This window comes from Fulmarus glacialis, unplaced genomic scaffold (genome assembly GCF_000690835.1).
Source record: "Fulmarus glacialis isolate BGI_N327 unplaced genomic scaffold, ASM69083v1 scaffold2180, whole genome shotgun sequence".
NCBI classification, from domain to species: domain Eukaryota; kingdom Metazoa; phylum Chordata; class Aves; order Procellariiformes; family Procellariidae; genus Fulmarus; species Fulmarus glacialis.
In genome coordinates this window covers 19,531-46,498 of record NW_009185632.1, presented here as the reverse complement: position 1 = coordinate 46,498, position 26,968 = coordinate 19,531, and the positions used below count along the sequence as shown (strand labels likewise).

The 26,968-nt window shown below is 46.6% G+C and overlaps 1 protein-coding gene across 1 annotated transcript; it reads left to right on the top strand.

Annotated features, from left to right (window-relative positions):
• The first annotated feature begins 3,561 nt into the window (after window positions 1-3,561).
• Window positions 3,562-25,426, top strand: XKR6 (XK, Kell blood group complex subunit-related family, member 6). The gene is made up of 2 exons (XM_009587536.1): window positions 3,562-3,754; window positions 24,158-25,426. The coding sequence occupies exons 1-2, from the start codon at window positions 3,571-3,573 to the stop codon at window positions 25,120-25,122; spliced, it is 1,149 nt and encodes a 382-aa protein (XP_009585831.1). The 5' UTR covers window positions 3,562-3,570; the 3' UTR covers window positions 25,123-25,426.
• The last annotated feature ends 1,542 nt before the right edge of the window (window positions 25,427-26,968 follow it).

Genomic DNA, 26,968 nt, shown 5'->3' with positions numbered 1-26,968 from the left:
CTGTGTAAGCACTGCTCAGCAGTAACGAAAACATCCCTGTGTTATCAACACTGTTTTCAGCACAAATCCAAAACACAGCCTCATACTAGCTTCTGTGAAGAAAATTAACTCTATCCCAGCCAAAACTAGCACAAGTACAGATCAGATTGGGCAGGTCTGGGCTTTATGGTGTCAAGGAAGTATATGCACCCTGGGTGGACGACCATCAGCAGGCAGAGCAGTACTCTACTTACAGGTTTGTGTTGTGGTGTTTAGAGGCTGGGGACAGCACTAAAAGGTCTTCTGCTGCCAGAAGACTTTGGGAGAGCCCTTTTGGTGCCCCATGACTCAGTTTCCCCATCTATGGAAGGGGCACAATACAGTTGATCTTTGCAAAAGCCTGTGGGCTCAACAACCAAGAGAATTTGGTGTCACTGTCATTGCCATTGTTCTGGCCGTTGATGGCGACAGGACGAGGCCATTACATTTGTCCAGTTTATTTTTATGTCCTTTTATGCGTGCTGCCTCCATGAATAGGTAGCATGTCCCCTCACTGTGGCCAGTGAGAAACGTTCATGTTTAAACTGTGTGGATGGTGGAGAATCCCTAGAGAACAAGGAGAAATCATTGCAGGACATGGTGTCCCTTCTGTTATAGAATCATAGAATCATAGAATAGTTTGGGTTGGAAGGGACCTTTAAAGACCATCTAGTCCAACCACCCTGCCGTGGGCAGGGACATCTTCAACTAGATCAGGTTGCTCAGAGCCCCGTCTAACCTGACCTTGAATGTTTCCTTCAACCGCCTCTCTGGGCAACCTGGTCCAGTGTTCCACCACCCTCACTGTAAAAAATTTCTTCCTTATAGATAGTCTAAATCTACCCTCTTTTAGATTAAAACCATTCCCCCTTGTCCTGTCACAACAGGCCCTGCTAAAAACAGTCCCCATCTTTCCTATAAGCCCCCTTGAAGTACTGAAAGGCCGCAATAAGGTCTCCCCGGAGCCTTCTCTTCTCCAGGCTGAACAACCCCAACTCTCTCAGCCTGTCCTCATGGCAGAGGTGTTCCACCCCCCTGATCATTTTGGTGGCCTCCTCTGGACCCGCTCCAACAGGTCCATGTCTGTCCTGTGCTGAGGACCCCCGAGCTGGACGCAGCACTGCAGGGGGGGACTCCCCAGAGCAGAGCAGAGGGGCAGAATCCCCCCCCTCGACCTGCTGGCCACGCTGCTGGTGATGCAGCCCAGGGTAGGGTTAGTTTCTTCTTAAGTCTTTTTGAGTGACTCAATGCCATTGTTATAGTTTGGTTCTGCCAACCTGGAGTGCTCGAAAAAGTTAAGAGAGTCTTAAAAATAACCAAAAAACTGGAGACTGCTGGTGGGGACAGCAGTGTGGAAGAGTAGAGGTCTAGCAAATGTGAGCTATGAGAAGGGACTGAAAGAAATTGGTTTTTTTTAATCTGGAGAAAAGAAGACTGAGGGTTTACATGGTAACTAGGTACAAACAGGTAAAAGACTGCTGCAGGGTGAAAATGAATAAATTCTTCTCCTTGTCCATGTCTGGGATGATGAGAAATTAGGAATGGAATGGGAGCTCCTGGGAAGGGGAGGCCATGCAAGACTACAGGACAGATTTGGTGAATATATCTCTGGAAAGAGTTTGGCAGAGGTGATGCTGTCTTTGCCCATGGGCAGCACCTTATGGGCACCACCACCGTGGTTTTCAGTGGCCCTGTGTCACTGGTATTATAAAAACCAGTTGCATGCTCCTTTTCTCTGCTTTCGGAATGGGAGCTCCTGGGAAGGGGAGGCCATGCAAGACTACAGGACAGATTTGGTGAATATATCTCTGGAAAGAGTTTGGCAGAGGTGATGCTGTCTTTGCCCATGGGCAGCACCTTATGGGCACCACCACCGTGGTTTTCAGTGGCCCTGTGTCACTGGTATTATAAAAACCAGTTGCATGCTCCTTTTCTCTGCTTTCTCCTTGAGCCATTACAACTCACTTTCCCCAACTTTGCCTTTCCTGCTAAACTGCATTTATTTAATTTCTTCCTGTGTCATCCTGCAGCTTCTGGGGCTGGGGTCTTTCAGAGAAATGCCGAGTACAGGCGGCGGCCTTGGGCGTGTTGGGGAGTGGGAGGAGGACTGGTGTCCGTGGGAGAGCAGGTGGTCCATGGGCATTTCCACCCCACTCGGGCTCTGCTGGGGATGTCACACCAGTGTCACCAGTGTCGTTATGTGACTGGCGTAGCATTTTCTCGAGTGCTGAGCCCCATCTGGTGGCTTTCCTGCGTCATTTTTTTGTGTCCTTGTGTCTTCTTTTGGGATTTTTCGTCTTCTGTGCTTGTGAACTGCGAACGGGAAGGAAGGACAGGGTGCTTGAGGAAGGGCAGGGCTTGCAGAGCTACCTTTGCTTCTCTCCCAGCTCCCTGTCCCTGGGTGTCATTTGGAGATACAGAGGCTGTCGAAGCTTATGTCCTTTCCTCCTGCTCTTCCTTGCTGTGCAATCTCGCCCCGAGTGGCAAGGAATGATCTAATTGTTTTGGCGAAACCCCAGTTTGTGCTGTGAGCCCCTCCCAGAGCCTTCAGAAGGCACTTCATCCCACCGTCATGCTGGCATCTGACGTGGGACAGATGAACGGTCCCGGGAGGGGACATTTCTATTCATTAACTAGCTCAGATGACCAACTTTAGGGTCAGCGTTAGGTGAAACGAGTCCCATCCCAAATTTCAGAGCACAAGATTACAGCCACCACTCAGGATGAGAAGGAAAAAGACCCAGTATTAAATCATTAATATCAGCAAGCACTAGAAAGGACCCTGTTAAGAGATGCTTCCTTTCTTAAATGGCATGAGTCCTGTGACATCTGGGCACCTTGTGCTCCCCTGACTGGATCACTTCTGTTTACGGATCGGCCAAAGGTCCCCTGAAGGGAAGTTGTGTCCCCAGGGTGAGGTTTGCAGGTCTCCTTGCACACCTGATATGGAAACAGAGGCGATAGAGCAGTACCTGTCTATGCATGAGAAACCTCCTTCTAGTCCAACATTGCCCAAAGTCTCAATAGCTGACCAGTGGCAAGCTGTGGCCTTTTGCATTTGTGGGTCACACATGTGCTGAAGGTGAAGGTGGTGTCTCATTGCTCCTGTGATGAAATAGGGTCAAATCTGTGGGGTCCATGAGGGAAGCTCCTTACTACAGTGCTGAAGGGGCTTGGATGATCTGTCAAGCCACCGCCAAGTGTCATGACCAGCATTTGTCAAGTAGCTTCTCCTCTTCTCATCATGAAAACAAAAAGTGAGGGAGTTGTTTTCTTGTGCAAATGTTTCATGAGCATTTCCTACCCCCACACTTCACGTTTGGGTGGTGCAAGTCAAAGGTTTCCCACTCTTGCAATACAAAAGTGGTCCTCAGATCTTGCAGGAGATAGTTTTAGAGTTGTGTAGACACCTGTGTCCGCCCCAGATTCTCCTTCCCCAGGACAACCTCCCTCTCCCCAAACAACTGGCCCACAGCCCCATTCTCCTCAGGTTTTGATGCATGCCTCTCACACTCAGCTTTTCCTCCTGTTTCCTGCAGGTATATCCGAACTATGTACCTAGGGATCCAGAGCCAGAGGCGGAAGGAACACCAGCGGCGTTTCTACTGGGCTATGATGTATGAATATGCAGACGTAAATATGTTGCGCCTCCTGGAAACTTTCCTCGAGAGCGCCCCTCAACTGGTGCTACAGCTCTGCATAATGATCCAAAAGAACCGTGCAGAAACATTACCATGTAAGTGGCCCCCTCGTCCCCCCCTCCCCATCCTCCCGGCCTCCCCCCTCTGATCCCAAGCTCAGCTGCCGATGGATGTTTTGCTGACCGTCCGCCCTACGCAACCTGGCGTGTAAGGGGCTGCCACTTGGGACAAATCTCATTCCAGCTCCGCGCTGCGTTCGCTGGGTAAAATTTCTGCTCGTTCCGCCGAGAAAAAAAACAGTATCAGTCAAAAGACGAGATTCAGCTCTTCCACACCCAGTCCAGTCTAAAGAAATGATGGCATTGTCAGGAGGAGGCAGGCAGTCTCTGCTGCTATGGCAAGTGTCGCCATTTGTTTGTCGCCTGCCACTGGGCAAACACAATCATTCTCTGCCTCAGTTTCCCTCCTTACATAAATAGGATGATAAAAATGGCCAGATTTGAATTTGTGTTGTGAGGACAAAGGGTTCAATGCCTGTGCAATGCTCTGATGGTGTCAAGTGTAGTATAAGGGGTTTTTTTAATAGCTAAATGCTGTAGGACCTTTTCTGAAGAGTGCCCAGGAATTAAGGTTTAGTCATTGGTACCGTGGTTCTCAGCAAGCTGAGGAAAAGAGAGGGGGGAAGGCAGTGGAGGGGATTGTGTTACGACAGAGATGTTGTAATGCAGCTATCGTTGCAAAGTAGATAGATGAGCAGAGGCTTGGAAGCAACCACTGAGAAGAGTTGGCCAATTCTGATGTCCTTTGCTGTAGTGATGTCCTGGAGCATGGGGCATCCACCCCAGTCGAGGGGCATATGCCCCTGTCCCACCCCGCGGTGAGCAGCTCTATCAACCCATGCCCATGGGAATGCTGGCTGCCTACGAATCACCAGCTCAAGGGAGAATTGTCCTTTCGAAGGACCAACAGTGATATCAGCTGATGAGCTGCTGGGTTATTCAGCCCCCGCACAATCCACACACCCGGGATGATACTGGGATTGTGCTTCCCAAAGACAGCCTGTTTGTGGCATGCCATTTCTGGCAGATCTGAGGAGTTTCTTGGAGCTGGGATTGGAACTTGGCAGATCTTCAGGGTTAAATTTTGCTGATTGGACAAAGGTCATCACTAGCATCAGGAAGCAGGACTGCCCTCCCCTTCCTCCATACTTTAAGCATGTCCAACACAGTTGTTCACAGAGGCCTCCCTTCTCCTATTTATGCAGTCATCTTCTGAAACCTCTCATCACTAGCTCTCCAGGCTTCCAAAGTGCTGACGTGATGAACATGCCTTTCTACAATTCCTGCTAGAACTGCTCACATTTGCCAGCACCCTTTTCCTGCTGCTTCCAACATTATTAACCCTACTAAAAATGTATAAACGATAACCTAAGAGGCTTGCCAGGGCATTATGCACATTGTTGGACTTGCTACAGAAAGCACTGGGTGAAGTTTGCTGGCCTCTGTTGTGCTGGAAGTCAGACATCACGGCCGAATAATCCCTCTAGGCTTTCAAATCTGCGGTTCTTTCAGTTTGCCACTTCCAGGCATGGCTGCCTAATCCACCGAACAAGCTGCATCATTTTCCAACCCCCCCCCCCCCCCCTTCTTCAGCTATGCAGTTCCTCCGTTCCTCCACCACACCAAACAAGCTGTGCTCTCTTCCAAGGCAATGCACGTCCCCGCCTGCCTCCCCGAGCCCTGGAGGGCTCTTTGCTTGCCACGCTCCAGCAGCCGAGCTCTCGGGGTCCCCAGCGCGCCCTTTCCCTGCCTCCCTCCCTGCCTCTGCCAGAGATGCGGTCACGCATCTCGGGGCTGCGTGCTGAGCGGCGGGCGCTGCTGATGGATACGAGCAGCAGAGCTTGCACTCAGGTGCAAGGTTTCCTAGAGCTCCTCCATGCCCGTTCGGTGCTTCTGTCTTCCTCCCCCCTCCCGGTACGTAATTATGTAAAGGGAAATTAAATGCTGAGAGGAGCCGTTATGAAAGGGAGCATCAAAGATTTCCCTTAAAGCAGGCAGAAACCAAAGAAAGATAGATATTGTTAGGAAGGCAGTGTGTTTAAAAATCAAATCAAGCCTCTCCTGGCTCATCGTGTCTGTGTGAGCGTGGCTGGTCACACAGTACAGGAAAAGGCCAGTTCTGCCTCTGAACAGGGACAGTATCAACTGCGTCACTGAGGGATGCATGCTGGCAAAACAGCCCACAGCAGGGCTTATAAACCCAAGTACAGCCCGTGCTAATATGTCCAGAGTCCAGCTATTTCCATATGGTTCACAGAGTCTCTTATGGATTCATTTAGTGCTACAACAAGGTCAATTTACCATTTTGTATGGCATGCATCCCTCCTCCAAGCCTCAGTCCTCCCTGCTCTTAAGACTGCAATGCCAAGCCCAGTGCAGGAAGCCAAGCCAGGCTCCAGTCTTCTTCAAACGGGTCAGCTAATGTCTCCTTCTCCTACTTAAGGAGCTATAGAGAGAGAGATACTGGAATGGCTATCAGGAAATTTTGCTTTTTTCTTCTAATTCCCGTGTTAGGGTAGCTGTTGAGGTAAGAAGAGTGAATACACTGGAGGGTCTTTACTCAAACCCAGAGCATCTCCTCCAGAGAAGTTTAGGAGCATGTGATGGAAAGGGCTGATCTTGCCTGTTGTGGTTGCAGTGAGTAGGGGAGCGCTGCGAGGACTGGTAGAAGGGGATGCAATCAGGCTAACGCTTAATTTCCTGGTTTCCATATCTATTGGGTGGACAGAAGAAAGAAAGGCTCACCATATCTTGCAGGAGCCATTTTACCCTGAGAGGTACCTGTTTGAAAGGGTTGGGTGGAACCTGTGTTTATTGCTCCTTCAGTGCTCAAAGAACGGACCAGTTTCACCAACGGGCTCCTCTCACCCAAGAATTAGCATCTCCTGCACAGTCTGACACCACCAGCAGCAGAAGTGCTGGAGCTGGAATTTGAGCTCAAGTCCCAGCTTCAGTAAAGCTTGGGACAACCCCCCCTGAGATTTCATGAAGGTCAGGATTCATTCCTTCATCATATCCCTAGCACAAGACAGACCAGATCCCAGCTTAGCTGCCATCGCCCGATGACTCAGGAAGAGCAGAAAATAGCACAGAGAGAAAAGAAGTAAGAACTCATTGTACTCCGTCAGGTGAGCAGATCTGACCTGGAAGGTGCAAGCTGAGAGCCTGAGCTGGAGTACTTTGTGCTGGGTGAAATGGGTCAACATCAGCTCCTAAATATGCATGTGGAGAAAGCTGGTATTGGTATGAAGGTCCTTTGTGAGCAATTCATCTGCTACAGCCACAACTCTGTGGGTCCAAAACAGAGACAACAGATGGTGAGGGAGGAAGGATGCCTCCAAAACATGGATCAACTTGTGTCCAGAGCAGCTGAAGGAGGTGAGATGAGATGCTCGCCTTCCAACAGCGCCTTTATCCAGGGAATCTAGACAGAAGCTAGGTGATGCATTTAGACTTACCTTTAGGGTTAGGCAAAAGGAGGTGGTGGAACTCTGAAGAGGATGCAGCCCTGTCCCTCACTCACCTTAACTGTCTCCAAGATTTGGGAGAGGATGGGATGAAATGATGGCCATCTCTTTCAGTTTCCTGGACAGCACTGGCCAGAGGACTCCCCTGATTTAAATAACATGGCATATTTGCAGGGGGAAATGTAATATTAACAACAACAAAAAAAGCCCAGCAACCCAGATCTTCATTTTGTAATCGCTCCTAGCAGATAATCCACCTCACTTCTTGCAGAATAAACAATCCTTAACCCACTTCACCCTGAATGGAAAGGAGCACATATAACCAGCTTAAAGGAAACACCCAACTTCTAGGCAGTTAGTGAGGTGAGAGGGATTCCAGTTTTTCAGCATAAATCTCCTCTTAAAGAGGTCTTTTTTTTACTTCATTTTATCATGTGGCTACTTCAAGACTTAATGAGATTTAGCCGAACCTCTAACGTCCTTCCACTCATGTCACGAGTGCTTTACGCAGTGCTTTTGCTGGGAATTTGCCTGCGTGAGGCTGCAGTTTTCAGCACAGGGTTTCCCCCCACAAAAAAAGGACTGTCTATCCCCCGATGCTGTGCCCGTCTCCTCTATAACCCCGCTGTTGATCTGAAAGAGATTTGCAGTCTAAGCCTTCATTATGCAAAGCCCTGTTGAAATCTCTGGGATTTTGCAAGGTGTCTGCACTCTCTGCAGCTCACAATAAGTAGTCTGAAGCTGCTCGTATATTTAAGAAAAAGCAACATTAGCTTCAGCCTGTCTGGGGGTGGGTCACTTTTTAAAGCAAGAATGATACAAGTTAAGCACTAAAAGGGATTTCAGACATCTCAGCTAGAGATGTGTGTTGGCTGAAGGGTTATCCTGGTGGAGTTCGCAAATGATGTAGCCAAATTTTGTTGTCCCTCCCAAAGCAAAGTCCTATCTGTTTCATCGTGTCCTCACTCTTCCTGTACCATGTCTGGAGGCCATCTATGATCAGGGCTTGTCCTCTTTTGCAAGGGCACTCTAAGATTATTTCCCCTGTCACTTAGTTTAGAAAACTTAACTGGTCTTTGTGGGGTATATGAGCAGCAGGGGTGGGTTAGCCGTTGTCGTCACTGCCCAGAAAAGGCATTCCCCATCGAGCTGAGTGGGTTCGGGATGAGCCAACCTCAAGCTAAACACTCCTGCACTTGAGTGAGAGGTTTCCTCTGTGGGTGATAATGAGTTAAGTCTCATGTGGAGGTAAATTTCTCAGTTAATTTTCCCCTGATGACAGGCTGATAGTTAACCAATAATATGCTGTGAATAATGGATATGCTGTGAATTACATACTGTCTGAAATGTCCTGTTAGATATATTCATAGGGTAGGAAATATCCCAAGACACCATGACTTGTTAAGGAATGGTTTGAGATCTAAAAACAAGGCCATATCTAAAGGACAACAAATGAATGGATTACTTCTTACTCAGTCCTCTTCCCACTCAGGCCCCAAAGATCAAAGTAAGCTTCTTAGCTGGGGCAACCAAGTTAAAAAGGGAGCCTTCAGCCTTTAGTTGCCCAAGGGTGTGATTTTCAAATGTGATCAACAGTGGCCTGAACCTAACTGAAGAGACTAAAACTCCCATGGCTCCACTGAAAGTGGAGAAGAGACTCATTGGATTTGAAAGTTCATCCTACAAGTAGCACTGCTAACCTTGAAGGACCACCAGAAGTTAGTGCAGGATCCTTCATGCTGGCCTAGGCTGAGAAGGTATGTCCACTGCAGAGCCCAGCAGAACTGCAGTTCTGGAGTGCAAGCGGACAGGCACCAGCAATGGGCATCCGTCATCACCACTGTTGGCCTGTTAGCATGGGCCTGACATGGTTTTGGCTTGGATCAGCTAACTCTGAGCCAAACAATCCCCAAGGACTGCTTGGGAGTAAACACAGAACCAGGGACCATTCCCAGCAGGCAGTTAGCCACTTTTGGATAGCAAGAGGTGGAGTATGGATGGGGCCAGGGTGTGCCTGCAGGCCTCAGGGCTGGAGAACAATCCTTGCAAATACTTGGTTCTTAGTAGAGATGCAGCCACAGAGGACTATGGATGGGAGATGCCATGCTGGATGGAAACCCGTGTGTTGGGGAAAGTGCTTGCTGTGGGGTGTTGCTGCCTGTTTTCCACAAATGTCTTTCAATTTGGGTGTAACTAAATATATACATTCCAACAGCGCTCAAACATGAATCCAAAACCCCAAGTTCAAATCTCTGTGAGCTCAGTACACAAAATTGTCTCCATTTTCTGCAAAGTCCCATAACCCATCATAAATAAGCCGTGGTTCACCCTTCCTACACCAGCATCAGATTCCACGGGGCTTAGTACAAAAAAGACCAACATGTCGTCTACACCCTCTGTTTGGGATGGGTGAGACACTGATGCAGGCCTAAGCAAAGTCCTTTTCCTCCAGAAGCAGAAATCCTCCTCTCTTTTCTGACTGGTGTATTTTAACTTAGGTCCAGCAAGGTAACTGCAATGTATGCCTAAAAAAGTCTTTGCCTCATAGAGTCCTTGGTAACCGGAGATGGGGGTGGATGAAAAGTCTACCAGAGTCAAACTCTGGGCTGTGGCTTGGGCTGTGAGACAGATCATAAGGAAAAAAGATGCTAAAGCTTTGCCCATGGGGTTGAAGACATATTCTCTCTCCCTCTCTCTCATGCCATTCTTTGGGGAGTAAAAGAAATGGGGAACATCCATCACCCAGCCCTGGTTCCCTGTGACAGAAGAGGCATGAGCAGAAAAGCAGTTGCTCATTGCCATGTGGGCAAGGGACCCCACCAGCTGTGTGCTTGCTGAAGGGGCTTGGCAGGGAGGAACGAGGGTAATCTGCGTTGAAAGTTTGTCCTGATTCAACCACAGTTTCCCTTTAAATGTTCATCAGCAGACCAAGGAGGCACCTCACAAAATGCCCACATAGCTCCAAACACATAAGCAGCTCGCCTGGGAGGCCACTCATATGACTCAAGTGCTTTGCCAGACTGGGGCATATGGCTCTGTTCCTGCCTTCCCCTCCTTCTCACCAAAGCCAGATGACAGATAGCAATTTGGTGCCCTGCTTGAAATGAGTCGCTGGTCCTGGGCCAATCCCCAGCAGCATCAAAAAGCCATCTCCACAGTTGGCAGTGGGCACTGAGGACGTCTTGCTCTGGCATGCTGAGAGCAGGCCAAGCCCGCGGCACGCTGGCAGTGAGCAGCATGGGGAAAGCTTGCCCTGTCATCAGCCGTATTGTCCCAGCGCGGTGGGGAAGGACTGGGTCCAGGAGCCTTTGAAGCCAGTGACAGCTTTTTTTTTTTCCCAATGGGCTTTGGAGCAAGCCCAAAGAGAGATGTCATCCCTTAGCCCATCCCCACCTGCAGCTTCTCCGTCCACCACCTTGCCATAGCTCTCGCTCTGTTATTTTGGAATGCTGATAAAAGCCCTTCTGTTCCGTATCACGTGCCACCATCACGCATATGACATGCCACAGCGAATAAAGATGAGTCACCATTCACGGGACAGCACTGGCAGGTAGCCAGTGCTGCCAATTTTAGGCTTTGTAAGACTGTGGTAATCACTGGGAGGGGGTTACATCATCAGAGCACTACACAAGCATTAGCTCATCCTAGGAGCTGCAGGCCAGCTGGGAAACTGAGGCACGGAGAGAGAGGTTTGAATAGCCTAAGGTCTTGGAGAGGATCTCTACGCAGCAGGCTCCTAGGGAGCAAGTTCGTGCCAAACAGATTCCAGGCAGGAAATTAAGGCTTTTTCAGGTAATTTTATGCTGCAGACTTTCTTCTCTTCGTATCTCTCGCAGCAGATTCGTGATTAGGTCATAGGAAAAGGTGGCTGCACACTGCTGCGCGATTGGCTAGTAAAATGCATGGAAATTCAACTCTTTTCAGCTTCAGGTTGCTCTAGCGTGCAGCTCTGGGGGTCACATCAGGCATCCAGGAGAGCACGCGAACTCTGGGTAAACAGAGAGCACATAGACACTGAGATGTGCAAAAAGCCTGGGGAAGATGCAGGGGTGGTGCTAGGCAGGGACTTCTCTGTGTTTCTACCCCTGATGTAGATGGAGCAGTTCAGGTTGATGCAACTGGCTCAAAATCATTGAGTATTGAAGGAAAGATCTTTCTTGTTTCAGAAACTACCAGTTGTTTTAGATGATTAGCTCAGGGTGACAGTCCTGAGTCTGGGAGTGCAGCAGATTTACTGAGTCAGTGGAAATCTGCTGAAATGACTTTTGTCCTAAGTGGCATTTGACCAACCTCATGCTCACAGTGCCCTCAGTACGTACACGTCTTTGCACGGACGCTCGCTGATGGGGGATGTCCACCAGGCACAGCTGTTTCCCTATGGCAGGAGCCCATATCTGAAACACCCTAAGGCGCAAACAGACGTTTGCAGTAGGGGAACGGATGCATGGTTTGATCTCAGCTTGTCCTTGGGGAAGGTGATGTTCAATAACCTTTGAAGAGGCAGTCTCAACTCCATCTTGTGCACACATGAACTTCTGAGAAGGCAAAAAGACCCAGGAGAGACAAGACAACCTGAGCATGACTTAACCAGTGGATGCTGGTGTGTCACTGAGTTCTGGCCTGCTACACATCACTTAGACCTTTGCCGAGCGTACAAAGCATGGGAAGCAGAGGAAGAAACAGGTTCCTGCTGTTATCCTTGGAAATCAGTGTCCCTGGTGCCTTCAGCTACCCCACTGTGAGACAGCACCAGCTGCACCACATCCGTTTTTGTCACTTTGTCACTCCCCCTCACAGAAATGCTCACAGTCTGCCAGACTCACTCTAATGATGCCAGCCCTCTGTACTCTCCAAAAGTGTTGAGATGCTCCTTCTTTTCAGGAGACCAGTCCCCTCACCTGCAATTATGCCGAGACAATTCCACCAATGGGCCCCTACACAATAACAAAGATTTACAAACCGTAAGGTTAGCAAAGCGTGCGCTGCTGACACATCTCCTCTAAACACACTGAATGAAGACCTCTTACCTTGGCCAGTGAGTGTGAACCAAGCTGGGTTTTCTTCCTCTTCCCCATCAGGTCAAAAGCACTTCCAGAACTGGGATGAAGTTATTTCTCTAATGGCCTGCAAACTTTCTGTGTCCAGGCCAAACCATTAACCAGAGGTGGTTTGCAGGATCCATGTTTGGTGCTGTCACAGACTGTTTGAAACGTTGCCTTGATGTCCTTGCTTCGTCTCCAAGGAACTGGCCGTGGGAGCTGTATTTATAGCAGGAAGTTCCTTCGCTAAGCCCTGGCAGAAGATGTTGCTTCCCCAATCTGGTGACAAGTCTGTTGGGTTTCATCTATGCTAATAAACTGAAACACGTCAGAACGTGAGCACAGCCACCAGATCTCGGTCATCCACGTGGTTCAATTATCAGCACAGTCCTTGGCACATTTTTAGCTCATGGCAGCGAGCACCAACCCAAACAATACCCAGGCTTGGCTCAGGTGTTAGCACAGGCCAAGAACGATTCGAAAGAAGCAGTCTGGATTGGGCCACCCTGGTTTGGAGGCTGAGACAGAATAATGACATGGATGTAGCAGTCAACAGAATTAGGCTTTGCGCAGTTACTGATCTCTAGGCACAGGGTCCCAGGTTCAAAAGCTGCCCCAGGCCTGTGCTAGGGAAAAGAGATTCTCATGGTTACTTTCAGAAGCAGACAGCAGAACTCCTAGGGCTTTCCTTTCCGGTGTTGATGTGCTTCCCTATTTTTCAGAGTATTTTAGTCCCACTTGCAAGATTACAACATCCTTTCAACTTGTGCTAGGCAGATTTAAATTCTTCTCAATGGCTGCAGTTCTCATCTGAATTAAAGAATGCCAGGATAAAGATGCTGTAACAAATGTCAAATGTACGGTGTTAAAATGCAAGTATATTGTACGTGTTTGCGGACTTGTGTTGTTTCATGCCAATTATCCCTACTCAGAACATAGAAATGGGTGGGGAAAGATTTTATTCTAAATCAAGCCTGTTGTTTTCCTTAGCAAAGGTTTTTTCCCCATGTCAGTGCATTCTAGTAGTATCATAAGTTGTGTTTCTCTTCTAAAGGTTCCTAGCGGTAGAGTTCAAATATCATTAGGTCTGAAAAATGTCAATATCGGAGGCTCGTTCTGATCTTTGCAGAATGTAAACTGGGGGCAACTCTGCTGGAGCCTGTGAAAAGATTCAATATGCTCAAGAATCCGAGCAAAGAATTGGCCGCTAAAAGTTGTGTCTCAAGTGCCCTTCAAAAAGAACCAGCTGTTGAATGTTCAATATGATTTTTCCTCCAAGAGTAACTCCTCTTGGATTTTGCCATCTTATTCTTCCCAGTTAAGGCAATCACATGTTCGGATTTTTTCCTCCTGTTGCTCTGGGAAAGACTATTTTAAATAGCAGAGGGAAAAAACCTAAATCTCAGCAATCAGTGACCACACAACACTGCACATCTAACCAAGAGGCTATGAGAGCAGCACAGTCATACTTGGGTGTCTTTAGTGTCTAGAGATCCATGATAGATCCATGCTAATGGTGGTGCTTACCTCTCCGTATTAACTATAAAGGTAGCTTAAGTTGACTTTTTTCCCATCTCAGGTGCCTGGTCACATTTGGATGCCTCTGGGCCATGCTGATGGCCCTGTAGATACAAGGCTCTGCTCAGGCTACTCTGATTTCTGAACTGAGGTCAGAAGCAAATGAGCACAAGAGGAACCAGAAAGTACACCAAGAAAAAGCAATGGAGGTCTATAGAGATGACTCGTATACTTCTCTGCTGGCCGTGTTCCTTTCAGGTTGAACCAGGTTTCTGTGCTAGACTCTACTGTCCTGTAACATTGCCTACAAAGAGGGATTTTGCTCTGCATGCATAGATTTAAATCCTGTCCTTGCTGGAGGTGTTGTCAGGACATCCTGATGGAGCATTTCAAGTGAAATCTCTTGGGGTCTCTTGAGGAGCTTCAAATCCTCTTGTCTGTGGCTGTTCACTTTTGAGGATTCAGGTGGGGTTCTTTTCCAGAGTGATTCTGAGACAGTGGCTAAAGGCATTCAGATTAACAGGAATTTAACTAAAGTCTTTATAAGTACAGTGATGACTGTGCAGAGGGTATCTCGCCCTCCATAGAATGGCAATTCATACAGCTTTTGACAAAAATAGACACATATAAGAGTTCGCATGCTCGATTTCTAAACAACCTAAACTGTGCCCAAGAAATCCCGGCTGCTGCTCTCCCAGCACATTTCCACTGCAGAATTAGCCCAGGTGATTGGGACCTCGATAAATTTAGACCAGGCTCAGACCAGACCATCTCTCATTCCTGTATGCGTGGCATTAGAAGACAGAGTTGCACATAGTTGTTGGTTCTGAGCGTCTCTATGAACCTCAATGCAGCCCTGCCCACATGAGATTCAGCATCCTCCTTTGGAGGATGGACTGGGGAAGGATGCACCAAAGCATGGTGGGAAGATCCTGGAGAGATATTGGCACTTGTGTAAGATAGCCTGAGTCCTCACTGCTGGGAGTGTGGCCTACCGGGCTATATGTGAACCTCAATTTAAGTAATAACAGCAGTTATTCTAGTTGGAAACACCATCAAATGTAGCCCCACACTGACATCAAAAACACCATCAGTAAGATTAATGAGATTTCTGCTTTACTAGCCAAAAATCACAAAGGAAAGAACTGTTCTAGTTTAACACCCTCAAAATAGCATCCACTGAAGGGGGACGATCTGCTTTTGGTGAGAGGGGCACAGTGAATTCTTTTCTTTACATTTTCTTAACATTTAGGGGAAGTTTCAAAATGGAAGAGCCATTTCAAAATGGAAGAGCCATTTCAAAATAAATAGCTTCGTGTCATAAATAATGTCATAGTAATTAATGTCACATCAAAAGGGACTCCAAAGGCAAGGTTAGTCTTGTTTCCCCCCTCTCCTCTACTCCATGATTGGCTCCAGCTTCTTTAGGACTGAAACTATTCACCAAACTCACCCCAGATTCCTGCGTGGTCTTAGACACCTGCCATGCATTGCTCCCCCTGAAAAGTGTAATTTTGAAGTTAATTTCCTTTAACTCCACCATTAGACTCCCATCAGAGACTCTGGTGGCTGGATGGACCTTCAGAAGAGGGCTTTTCTTCCATAAGGCAGGCTTTACCCATCTAGCTATAGCAATAGAGTCACGCTGGCATTTTCCTCAGACATAACTTTGACAGCATAGCTGAGACCAGATTCCTAGAAGGATTAACCCATACTGCCAAAATAACATTTTGCTGGCATAAAGCTGTCTACACACCCGAATTACACCTTACCTAAGCCCTAGCTGCTGTGCCTGGGCTCCCCAGAGCTGTCTGGACACAGCAGCCACCTGGGCTAATTTACTCTGCCAAAAAGCCCAGCCTGGAAGATCTGATAATATGAGAGGCTCCATCTCCAGGAGTTGAACAACAGGTCTTCCACGTTATTTTTAAAGTGATGAAGGGGATTACATGACCATGTTTGTGATAGGTAGAGGACTGTGCACGGATTATCTCTATACCTATAATGCTGGAGCCCAATCACTGGCACTCAGGTGATTCTGTTAACATGGTCTCTGGTACAGTTTTGGCCGGCGAGACCTTTCCTAAAGCTTTCCCAGGCATAACAAAATGAGTTCACATAGTCCAGGAACCATACCCAAAAGGCAGATTGGATATAACTACTGAGAAAGTTTAATAGTATGGACATGGCAGACTCTGCCAGCTGGGCTCAGGGTCAACGAATAGTCCTGGCTCTGTTTCTCGTTTGCTAGTTCAGATGTCACCACAGTGACCCAGGTTCTCTCAAGGCCTGGCTTCCCATGTGCCCTTCTCCGCTCTACTGGTTTTTTATGAGCCGTTATCTGGTGGCGAGCCACTATACAAGATCAAAGATCTCAGTTAGCTAAGAGAGATGAGGCTTGTTTGAAGATCTGTGTGTATATAAGGACTGAGATTTCAGCTAAGTGCTGCCAGAAATATTTCAGCTGTGGAGTGGATGTCAGCACCTTTTTTGCCTACGTAAATAGGTAAAAACTGAGATACCTGCAGTTAGCATCCTAGGAAAGGGGCAAGGCTATTATGGAAAGCAAATAATGGACTTATATGCCTATGAGGACTATGTACATACAAGCCTGTTGAGATCACCCTTCTTCTCATGGATGTAGCAGGGGGATATTGTCTTTCTGCTACCACTTTCTTGAGGAAGGGGATAAGTCTGTCTGGCTGTTCAGGGAAATGCAACTTGACTATGTCCTCTGACTGATCATGGCACCCTTCTCTCATCAGGAGGGTGTTGGGGGGTTGTTTTGCCTGCTGGGCCTTCAGTGGTATAAAATCATTTTATTGCGTCACTTGAATTTGCCCACGTTATGTTGGGTCTGTCAACTTCTGCTCTGCAGATGCTAGCTATTCTGCTCATCTTGGAGCCAGGAACAGGTTTCCCCAACCCTCCTTTCTGCTCTTCTCACCTTGCTGGGACTCAGGGCTCTCCTCTGAGCTCTTGTGGGGAGTTGGTGGATGCCAAACCACTGCTACTTAGGGTACTTTTCATCTTACCCACTTCTCCTTGCTTGGTCTTTTCAGTTTGATCATCCACACTCCAGGTAGAGTCAATGGAGAGCCAGAGAGGCATTTCCAGAGGGCAACTCATCCCATGTCTCAGACAGGCTCTCCTGGGGTGAGATAAACACTGAGGCACATGATGCAAGGAAGATCTTCATTAAGAGTGTTTTAAAATGGGGGGGGGAAGCTTTGCCAATTCTTATGTGGTGGGTGATAGCCAACATTTTCAACAGGAGATGTGACACTTTGCTGAGGGTATTCAAAGACAATCCAAAACAGAGGGCAGATTGTCCCGTTTCTGCTTGGCCTGGGGTGCTTGTGCCTCCTGCAGAAGGATCAGTCGCTGGCTTGCATTCAGGAGAAGATACAAGACTAGATGGCCCCAGGGCCTGAGCTGGTTTGGCAGATCCTGAGTTCACAGAGGAGATGAATAGGAGGAGACATGACAGAAGCAGATGAGATAATGAGAGCACAGATCAGACCAATGTGGCCGGTCACCTCTTCTAGCAGTAGAGAAAAAGGGGCATTTGGGAGAACTGAAAGGCAGCAGGATGAAAGGGAAGAAAAGCAAGTCCTTTTGAAACACAATCCATAGTGAACCTGTGAACCTCAGTTCCTCAAGGCAGTGCTAAGGCGAAGGCTGCGGGGGAACTAAAAAGAGATCCAATGTTTCTGGGGTCAGTGAGGACATCTTAATTTAGCAAAAAAGAAAAGGTTTTAGGAAGCATTCACATTTCCAGGACATGAGCTAGCCTTTAACTGGCAAGGGGTGGGAGGGCAACTCTCCAGGTGAGCAAGCTGTTCTGAAGTTGCCTTGCTATGGACTTTCTCACCCTCACAATAAAAGGTTTGGGAACATGGGTCTTCCTCTGGTCTAATGTGGAAGAGCCCTCCTTGTGCGAGCTCGGACATGGACTATCCTGTATAGAAACTCAATGCAAGCTTCATGTCAGGAAGTCCCAGTGGGATTCAGTGGTACAAGACCCTCTTCTTGTTGTCCAGACCTACTTGGAGATTGGTCCATGAATTGAGTTACTTACCCTTGTTTCCTGCCTTTCCCAAAGAGTCACCAGCGGTTTTCTATTTCTTATGGACTGGTGACGCTGTGTCCTGTGGGAGTCAGGTCTTGGGGAGAACGGGGCTGTGATGCTCCTTGGAGGAAGGTTTTGAAACTCACCCTTACCCAACGAAACCAAAACATTTTTCATAAGTAAAGAGCGAAGGACAGGCCACCAGTGTAACATGTCTTCCCAGTGTCAGGCTCTGCTTTTTCATCCCTGGTCACTCCAGCTCTGAGTAGAGTACAGAGGTGTCACATAGATGTGAGGAGGCCATACCTCGATCAGATGTACGAGTGATGTTCGCCATAGGTGGAATAGTGCTCATCTGCCTTAATGGACTGGTGGCACGCTGGAGAAACTGGTTAAGGAAGTGTCCTGAAATCCCATGAGAAAAATGAATGGCAAAACGGTCTATGCAGCCCTTTATTATTTATATACTGGTAATGGTCCATATTTTTCCATGTTCAAAGTGAATAACAAAGAGGGAAAATGAAGGAAAGAACAAAAGTCATTCCCTTTTCTGAAAGGAAAGAAAAAAGAAGGATCAAGCATCAAAATCCAGCACGAACAAATGAAAATCAGACCTGGGATCTGATTCTGACCCCTTTTACTCTGGTGCAGATTAAAAAGTAAGGGGGAGGGACTTTCAGGCAATGTTGTTACAAAAACAGAATCTGGCTCGATCTCTTTTGTATATAAATGCATTTTCACTCTGTGTGCAAAATGAAAGCCTGTTCCTGGATTAATACTGAGCTTCAGGGAGGAATGTGCCACCCAAAGGGGAAAAGACGGTAACAGGGTTCAGAGCACAGAGGAGCCAGCGAGTGATGGGGAGGAACCGAGACGTGGCACTTGGCATTAAGCAAGCGCTGCCTTCGCGCAGGGTTTGATGGAAGGTTTCAGGTCGCACTGAATATTTGCTGTCCAGCTCACCCGGGAGAAATGTTGGTATCTTCCCATTTTGTTTTAGTAGAGTCTTCAGGAAAATTAATGTCAAAAAAGAAATAGAGCACCATTTAGGCATCATTTTCAGGTTTAAAGGGACAGGCACCACAGTAAATACTTAGGGAATATGCTCCAGTAAGTGCATTCAATTACTTCCAGCCAATAACCTGCAGCTATATTCGTGATGAAAACTGTACATACCCCTAGTGAAAAACCTCTCTCCTCAGCTGAACAACACTGTGAGTAAGGGAAAAATGGATATATTGTTCATTTTAAATATTCTTTTGTGTGTGTGTGTGTATGATTTGTCTACAGCTTTTATTAGACTAGTTGTAAAACCACGTGTAATTGCATAGCATGAATAGCCCAGATAGACTGGGATGGCTTTCCATGTGCTGTTTTTATTCCTGCACATATATGGGCTTTAAAAACAGCAATGGCAGTTTAAGGGGAGTCATTGTTTTGAGTCTCTCTTGTGGATGTGGACTTTTTAAAGATCCTCATTATATTTCTGAGATGGCCTTTTCTTTTTCTGGGCCATCAGTAGGAACTAGAGGATGAAAACTGAAACAGGCTGAAATTCAGCCTGTCCCTGCGAGCTTCAGCAAGGCTCCAGCACCTTCCCTTGAACTCAGAGTGGTTCATACTCCTCTCCTCCAGTATCAAATCGCTACCTGCATTATACTCTAGTCCACTCATGTTTTCATGATCCCAAGCAATGACTCTTCTTTCCCCTCCTCAGAGACTCTATTTCTTGGTCCAACGCTCTTCTCAGAAAGCTTAGCCTTTTGTATAGATGCCTTATTTCCCACTGCTTTCTCATTTCTCTTCACCATTTACTGTTGCTTAGTCTCTGTTCTATGTGTGTTTACCACTGAGGACTGTTCGTTAGGTCGCCCTGAGAAAGACAGAATTACTAAGGCAAGAAATCAGCATCAAAGCAGTTCAAGATGATGGGTGAGTTCAGCTCCAGATTCAGACACCTAAACAAAGGTGTCTTCGATGGAGGTGTCTCCACATGATGGGGGTGTCCAAGCTTCCCTTGTGTCCAGTGGAGATGATGGCAATACAGCCACAGGGTCTAAACAACGACCTTCATACAGCTCTGGCTCCACTAGCTGTTATGAGTCAGGAAACAATTTGGTTGACTTTTGCCTAGTGTTACTTGAGACTCACTTCAGCTCCCAGCTCAAAAATGTTCTTGTCTTCTGTATGCAAGTTTGTCACATCTGCCCGCTCCACATGGAGGTCTGCAATATCGTAGAGCATCTCAAATGTTGCTGGATTCCCATCCGTGATGGTTGCACTAAGCCTTAATTCTCCATTGAGTAAAGCAAGAGACATCGCTCACCCATGGACACCCCGAGGTGAGTCTCTACGCTAGGAGCTGAATCCTGTCTGAAATGCAAGGCGCACTGACGCGAGAGAGATCTATTCCCTGCTTTAGCATGGATTTTATATGAGACCTTGGATAAATCCTTCAAATCTTAGTGCTTCTTCTGTCAGATGGGGACATTATAAAGCTCTACCTCACCGTACTGGATGTAGGTTAGGAGATGTCTCACCATAAGGACTTCAGGACACATTACTAAAGGGATCTGGGGGACTAATTCTTGTGATGCGTTGTTCAAGACACATGGGCTTGATACCTCAATGGTGCTGATTACAGCCTGTGAGTCAGTCACTGCTTCTAGCAGGTGATAGGAGGAGTTCAAAGGCTGTTGTACAGCCTGCTGTGGAGAGTTTGAAGATAACCCCAGTTGATGCCAGTCTGACTTGTTACGGGCAGGTGGGATACAGATCCCACAGATGCAGCCACAGGGCTTCCAGCCCCATGGTAACTGATGTCCTCCTGACTTGAGAATGCCCACAGAGATGTGGCAGTGCATGGCGGGTATTTTCCACTCCCAAGACTAAGCACAGAGTGGGAGGAGTGGGAGTGGGTGTTTTGAAGTGACTTCAGTTTTAAACCAACCCCAACCCTTTGATAAACAAACCTTGGACAGGAGTTGAAACCCACTCATGCTAGATGAAGGTGCGTCAGTCAGCATGTGCAAAAAGTCAAAATCAAAATAAAAAAAATACTTCCCATGTGATCCAACTTGTCGGGACTTTTTATCCTAGTTATAATTGGAGAGACCTCTCTAGTTGCTTAGAAATAAGGCCTGGGGAAGTGGAAAAGAAAGGAACATCCCACAGTCTGTGAGAATTGTACATTGTACGAAGATGTCACAGACGAGAAGTAACAGGGAAAGATGGGAATGAGAAACTCATGGTCAAGATGACAAAAGCCAAGGTGTGCTTTGTCATTTAGGTCTGTATGAAACAGCCAGGGAATAATTCCTGTGGCAACACAGTAAGAAGTACTGGAGAAATCTTTATATCAGTCCATGGTTCCTGTTGACACCCAGCCACTGATCGCACCCCCCCTTACACCCAGGTCCAGATCCTGCTCATCACTAGGATGCCAAAATTCACATTCGGTACAGAGTCTTGAATTTTTCAGGAATATATCAAAATGTCTAGAGATACTTCATTCCCCCCTTCAGATTTTAGGGCAAATGAGGAGGCAACGAACTGTTTTGTAAGGGTAGGACTCATCCCGCCTGACTGCTGGTGTTCGCAAGTCCCCGCACTCCCCTGTCAAGGGATGGAGACAGACACTTTGGGAGCATGAATCAACCCCCCTTGTCCCACACATGGATCTTAGGACAGGGTGAATCACTTTCTGGGGGTGTCTGCCTCTCTCTGTTGACTCGAGGAGACGTTCAGATGACTATCAGCAGGCATGGTACCGTGCAATATGAGTGACTCAACACACATCCTCTCAGCCAGCTCTGTGCAATTTACAGCAAAAACTGTGATTAGTGTAGGTTCCTGCACTGAAAACGTTACAGTGGGAAAAGCCTTTATGTGTATACTGGGTTTTTGTTTCTGGTGTATTTTATTCCTCTCTCTGTTCTAGAATAAATGAACGCAACAGAAACATTTTTAAGCCAGTGTGACACATCTGTCTCTTGTGGGTTGGCACTACTTGAGTTGCAGTATACAGGTACATCTAATGCCGTACAAGTTTCTAGTATAGCAGCACTGAAATAAGACAATACATGACTTTTTTTTTTTTCTGCTAATCATGGAAAGTTTTTAAACGGAATAGCTAGAAGATACTGCAACAAGCAGTACTTGTACACATAGCAGCACTTACCTTACCAATTGTGTGGCATTGCTCAGCCTTCCAAAATTGTTAATTATGTCTACCAAAAATGTAACACATCTGGTAGGATAAAAATAAATATAATCTACACCTGTTTGGGGCTGAGGCTATTCATTTTCAGAAGTTTCCATCCATGAGAGTCCCTAGGTCCTATATGCAAATGTTTCTTATCAACAGTGGAGGACTTAGAATTTGGGCAAAATTGTGGTTTTCTTAAAGATAGTGGCCTAAAGCTTTGATAAGGCCACTGATCTTACTGGTTTGTGTTTTGTTGTTTTTTTAAATTCAGTCTGAAATGCTAATGCATTTGTGAGCCCAAAGCCAAGGTATTCAGAGAGAGACTTGAGAGTTAGTGGAAAGGCATAGTTTTGGTGAACCTACAGGCTGGGAGAATTTCAGAGATGGAGGTCTGCCATCCTTCCTGGACACCTTCTCCATCACCTCTCCTCTAGACATAACTAGGCTGGAAGGGGACAAAGCTAACCCCACCACACTGTGGGGTAGGCTCCTGATAAAGTCCCTAGAGTGAGGTCCTGCTGTTCCTGTGGCAGCCAGGTCCTTGTGGGCAGAGGGAAAAGTGAGAAGAAAACAGGAGAAGAAGAAATTCAGGGTTTTCAGACATTTTAGCTTTTTAACCCTGAGCAGCTGCAGCAAGCTGCTGCTTGGGTTTTCTTAAAGTGCTAAAAGCAGAAAAAGAGCTGGACCTATTTTCCAGTACGTTACACATCAGCAATGGAGGGGAGTTTGTTATTGTTTATTTTGCTTGAAACCATTAGCATTTTTCCTTTAGATTTTATAGGTGATGCTCCCAGAGAAATCTTTGGCAAAGGCCCAATCAAAGTCCAGCTACCAAATTATTTAGCTTCTCATCATGGATCTTAGTCCATCACCTGTTCCCTCACCTGCAGAGCAGTTGTCCAGTGAGCAGCAGTGGGAGCGAAGGAATGAGATGCCAGTGGCCTTTTGTTTTCCCAGGAATCTGTCAATTAATTCTTATTATGATGCTTTGCTCAATGAGTTGTTCGATTTACCCTTGCGATAATCAATGGTATTATATTTTTAAAAGCTCCTGAAGTGTGATGGGGCACTATTTTATCCATTGGAGCAAATAAATAGTTTAAGTGTTGGTTGTAATGGGGAATAAGATCAAGCCCCTTTGGAATATCATGGGGTGCCTGCCCCGTGCCAGGGTGCAGGGCGATGAGTTGGAAAACGAGGGTGACCCCAGGGCAGGCTCCCATCTGATGGGAGCAGTACCACAGGGTCTGAGTGCCCTGGGCAGAGCTGCTTGCTGGTAACAGCTCCCTCCGCAGCCCCAGACAAGGCGAGGGGATGGACCAGATCCGAGGTCCCTCCAGGGGGTCCCACCAGGAGCAGAATGAGACAGGGCTGGAGACGGGGCTGGAGACATGACTGTGACTTGGATCTGTGGTCCATCCAGGAGACAAGGCTGGAGATAAGCTACCTCCAATATAGGTCTTCAGTCCATCCTGGAAACAGGGCAGGGGAGTTGCTGGAGGGATCAGATTCTTTGTTTTGGGACCATTTGGAGGCTACTGATGAACCTTGATGTTCCCTGTATTTATATATTTATCTGCATGGGACCACAGGGTGACAAAAAACCTGACCAATGGCCTATTTTTCCCAAAGGTGAATACAAACAGGCACTCCTGATTAAGGCAGAATCAAGTACAAGTCAATGTGAATGTTGCTTGTATGAAAGTATTTTAGAATGAAACAGATCCATGCAGTTACAAGGAATATAGATGTCCTGCTCTTGCGATGGTGCACTCCAAGATAGACCCCTTTCTACTTGGGCTGCAGCATTTAGATGGGATCTAGATTTCAAATTCTCAAATGTGGATCTAATCAGGATGAGGACAGAGGCTGTCCCCTGTAAGAAGAGCAGAGCTGAGGTGGGGTGGCAGAGCCAACAGCTCAGGAATATAACCATAATGTGCTGTGTCAGAGAACTCCTGAATACATCCCACGCTGATATTTCTGTATTTCTCTCCTCTAGACTGTAAGGACAACCTGACGTGAATTGAACCTCTGGGCTACTGAGCCTGCCCCAGATGCAATAATTTAGTGAGCAGATGATGTTTTCAACCAAACCTCCTGTCTAACTCAGTGGATCTGTGTGTCTTCCGGCAGGTGTGTCCTCTGTGGCCTCCCTGATGTCCCTGGCTTGGGTGCTAGCCTCCTATCACAAGCTTCTTCGGGACTCTAGGGACGACAAGAAGAGTATGAGCTACAGAGGGGCCCTCATCCATGTCTTCTGGCGCCTCTTCACCATCTCATCCCGAGTTCTTTCTTTTGCTCTCTTTGCTTCCATCTTCCAGCTCTACTTTGGGATCTTTGTAGTGGTCCATTGGTGTGCCATGGCTTTCTGGATCATCCATGGTGGGACAGATTTCTGCATGTCTAAGTGGGAGGAGATCCTCTTCAACATGGTGGTAGGGATTGTGTACATTTTCTGCTGGTTTAATGTCAAGGAAGGGCGGACTCGATACAGAATGTTTGCGTATTACACGGTAGTCCTGACGGAGAACGCTACCTTGACGCTCCTTTGGTATTTTTACAGAGATCCTGAAACTACTGACTCATATGCCGTGCCAGCACTGTGTTGTGTCTTTCTTAGCTTTGCTGCTGGGATAGCTTTGATGCTGTTATATTATGGTGTGCTGCATCCCACGGGGCCAAGAGTTAAGATCCTTGTCAGCTCCTGTTGCGCCGAGCTGCTCTGGGGCATTCCTTTGCCCCCCGATGTTGAGCCCATGGCACCCCAAACCCCTGGGTACCGGGGGGCCCAGGCTACGCCCACCAGAGCGGTCACGGAGCAACAGGAGGAACTCACAGCTGACACTTGCTTGCCCGTTTTCCAGGTGAGAGCAATGGTACCATCTACTCCATCTGGGCGACCCTACCCCCCAGAGGGGCCTCTCATTAAGATTGACATCCCAAGAAAAAGATATCCGGCATGGGATGCTCATTTTGTAGACAGGAGGTTAAGAAGAACTATCAACATCCTCCAGTATGTCACCCCCACAGCTGTAGGTATTAGGTATAGAGATGGACCTCTCTTATATGAGTTGCTACAATATGAATCTTCACTTTAAAAGCTCCTTAAAGCAAAAGTAAAAGAGGGGACCTTATTTTTGTTTACGGTAAACACAGATCATGAAACAAACACAAACCTTCAGATAAGCTTTCTTTCTGGTTGCTGTATGTATAAAAAAAAAAAGATATTCTCTATGTTTTGTAAGTAAAAACAAAAAGAAAAACTTTTCTTTTGTTTTTTACACACAAGAAACAGTATTTCAACTTCCACACCTAGGATTCACAGGTGGAGAAGGAGGCATCTCCACATCAGTTTTATACCGTACACCAAGTGTAGAACATTATTTATGGGATTGGTGCTGATTGAAAAATAAAAAAACAAACAAACAAACCTACAACTGCCTTATGCCCTTAGGTGCTGAGTTTCATTAAGTACTGTCACCTTTCTCATGCAAAACTCTTTGATGATTATATGCCAGGAAAAAAACAACCAACTGAAATACAAACCTTAAAATTAAAAAAAAAAAAAAAAAAAAGAAAAGAAAAGAAAAAAATTAACAACAACAACAAAAAGAGAGAAATGTATGACAAAAAATCTTGTTGCTCTTATTGGATTTAGCAGACAAAACCCAAATGTCTAAAGATAAGAAAGCAAAGCCAAGACACCCCCAATGGAGTTTGATTTTTCCAACAGTTGAAAGACAAAATCAGGTCTGTAACTCAATTTGGCAATGCATTTATAACACTATTTGGCCAAGCCTGCGAGCCTTGACCGAGTCATGTTATAAACGCGATCCCACCATGTAACCGTTTTCCTCGTGTAAATGGGCCATGCGTTATGGTCGGTTTGCACCCGATTAATATGGTAATACAGTATCTGATCTTGTTTCCAACAATTGCACACGCTAAAGCGCCACTGACTTCAGTGGAGTAAATAACAACCGTCTGAGCCCAGAATAAGGCCTGCCACCTTGATTTCTGGAAAATAAGAAATCTGCAAACGTTGAAATTATATACCAAAAACATTATACTAAAGTACATTAACACATATCTAATAACTATTTCAGTAATAATAAAACTCAGCATAGTAGCAAAAAGCGAGTCAATTTAAAGGCACAATACTTGATCAGTGACTGGCAAAATAATTTGACCTACTGTATCATTTTAAGGCTGTGAAAGGCATACATGTATTATTTGTAATCTCGTGTAAGACCTGTCATGTCTCATTCAGTGCGAGCCTTAAAGTGATTGTAAAGCATCCTTCGTTCCATTTCGGGGTTTTTGGGTTTTGATTTTTGTTTTGTTTTGTTTTTAAGGAAAACAAAACATGAAAATCGGGATTAAAAAAAAAAAAAACCAAACAACAACAAAACAACCAACAAACTTCTTCAAACGATAATAACCTGTAAACTGACTCACGTCTTGAGATGATTTGGTGCTTTGTATTTTTGTTGATGTTGTTGTTGTGATTTAGCTGAGAATTCTTCAACTCGGTACATGTGGGGAACTGCTGATAAAAACTGTCTCGTGTCACCCTCTACTGTAAGTACATGGCGAGAAACAACACCAGAGGAAATTCAAGAGCGTAGCGAGAGCATCGTGGTTTAGCTTAGCCTTCTCACCGCAAGGAGATGCTGCCACCTCCGATGATGGCAAAGCCTAGACGGTCACCTGCCGAGGGTTGTGTGGTTGTCTTGACATTTCCAAATAACCCGCTCGGTGTCTGAACATTCACATCTCTCGAATTCTGTTTCTGTGCTGGAATCTCTTGTTTCGAGTTAAATCACGGGTTTGCGTCTATCCAACACCCTTTTCCGTTTCGAGAGTATTGCTCCTTTAAAGGAATATTCCCGTTTCAGGGCATCGTTTCAATCCCACCATCCCTCTACTTGGGAGGGGAAAAAC

Excerpts from the sequence above, each read along its gene's own strand:
- XKR6 (XM_009587536.1), top strand. The coding sequence starts at position 3,571 with ATGTACCTAGGGATCCAGAGCCAGAGGCGGAAGGAACACCAGCGGCGT. Across the intron at positions 3,755-24,157 it reads CCGTGCAGAAACATTACCAT|GTGTGTCCTCTGTGGCCTCC; the intron begins GTAAGTGGCCCC and ends GTCTTCCGGCAG.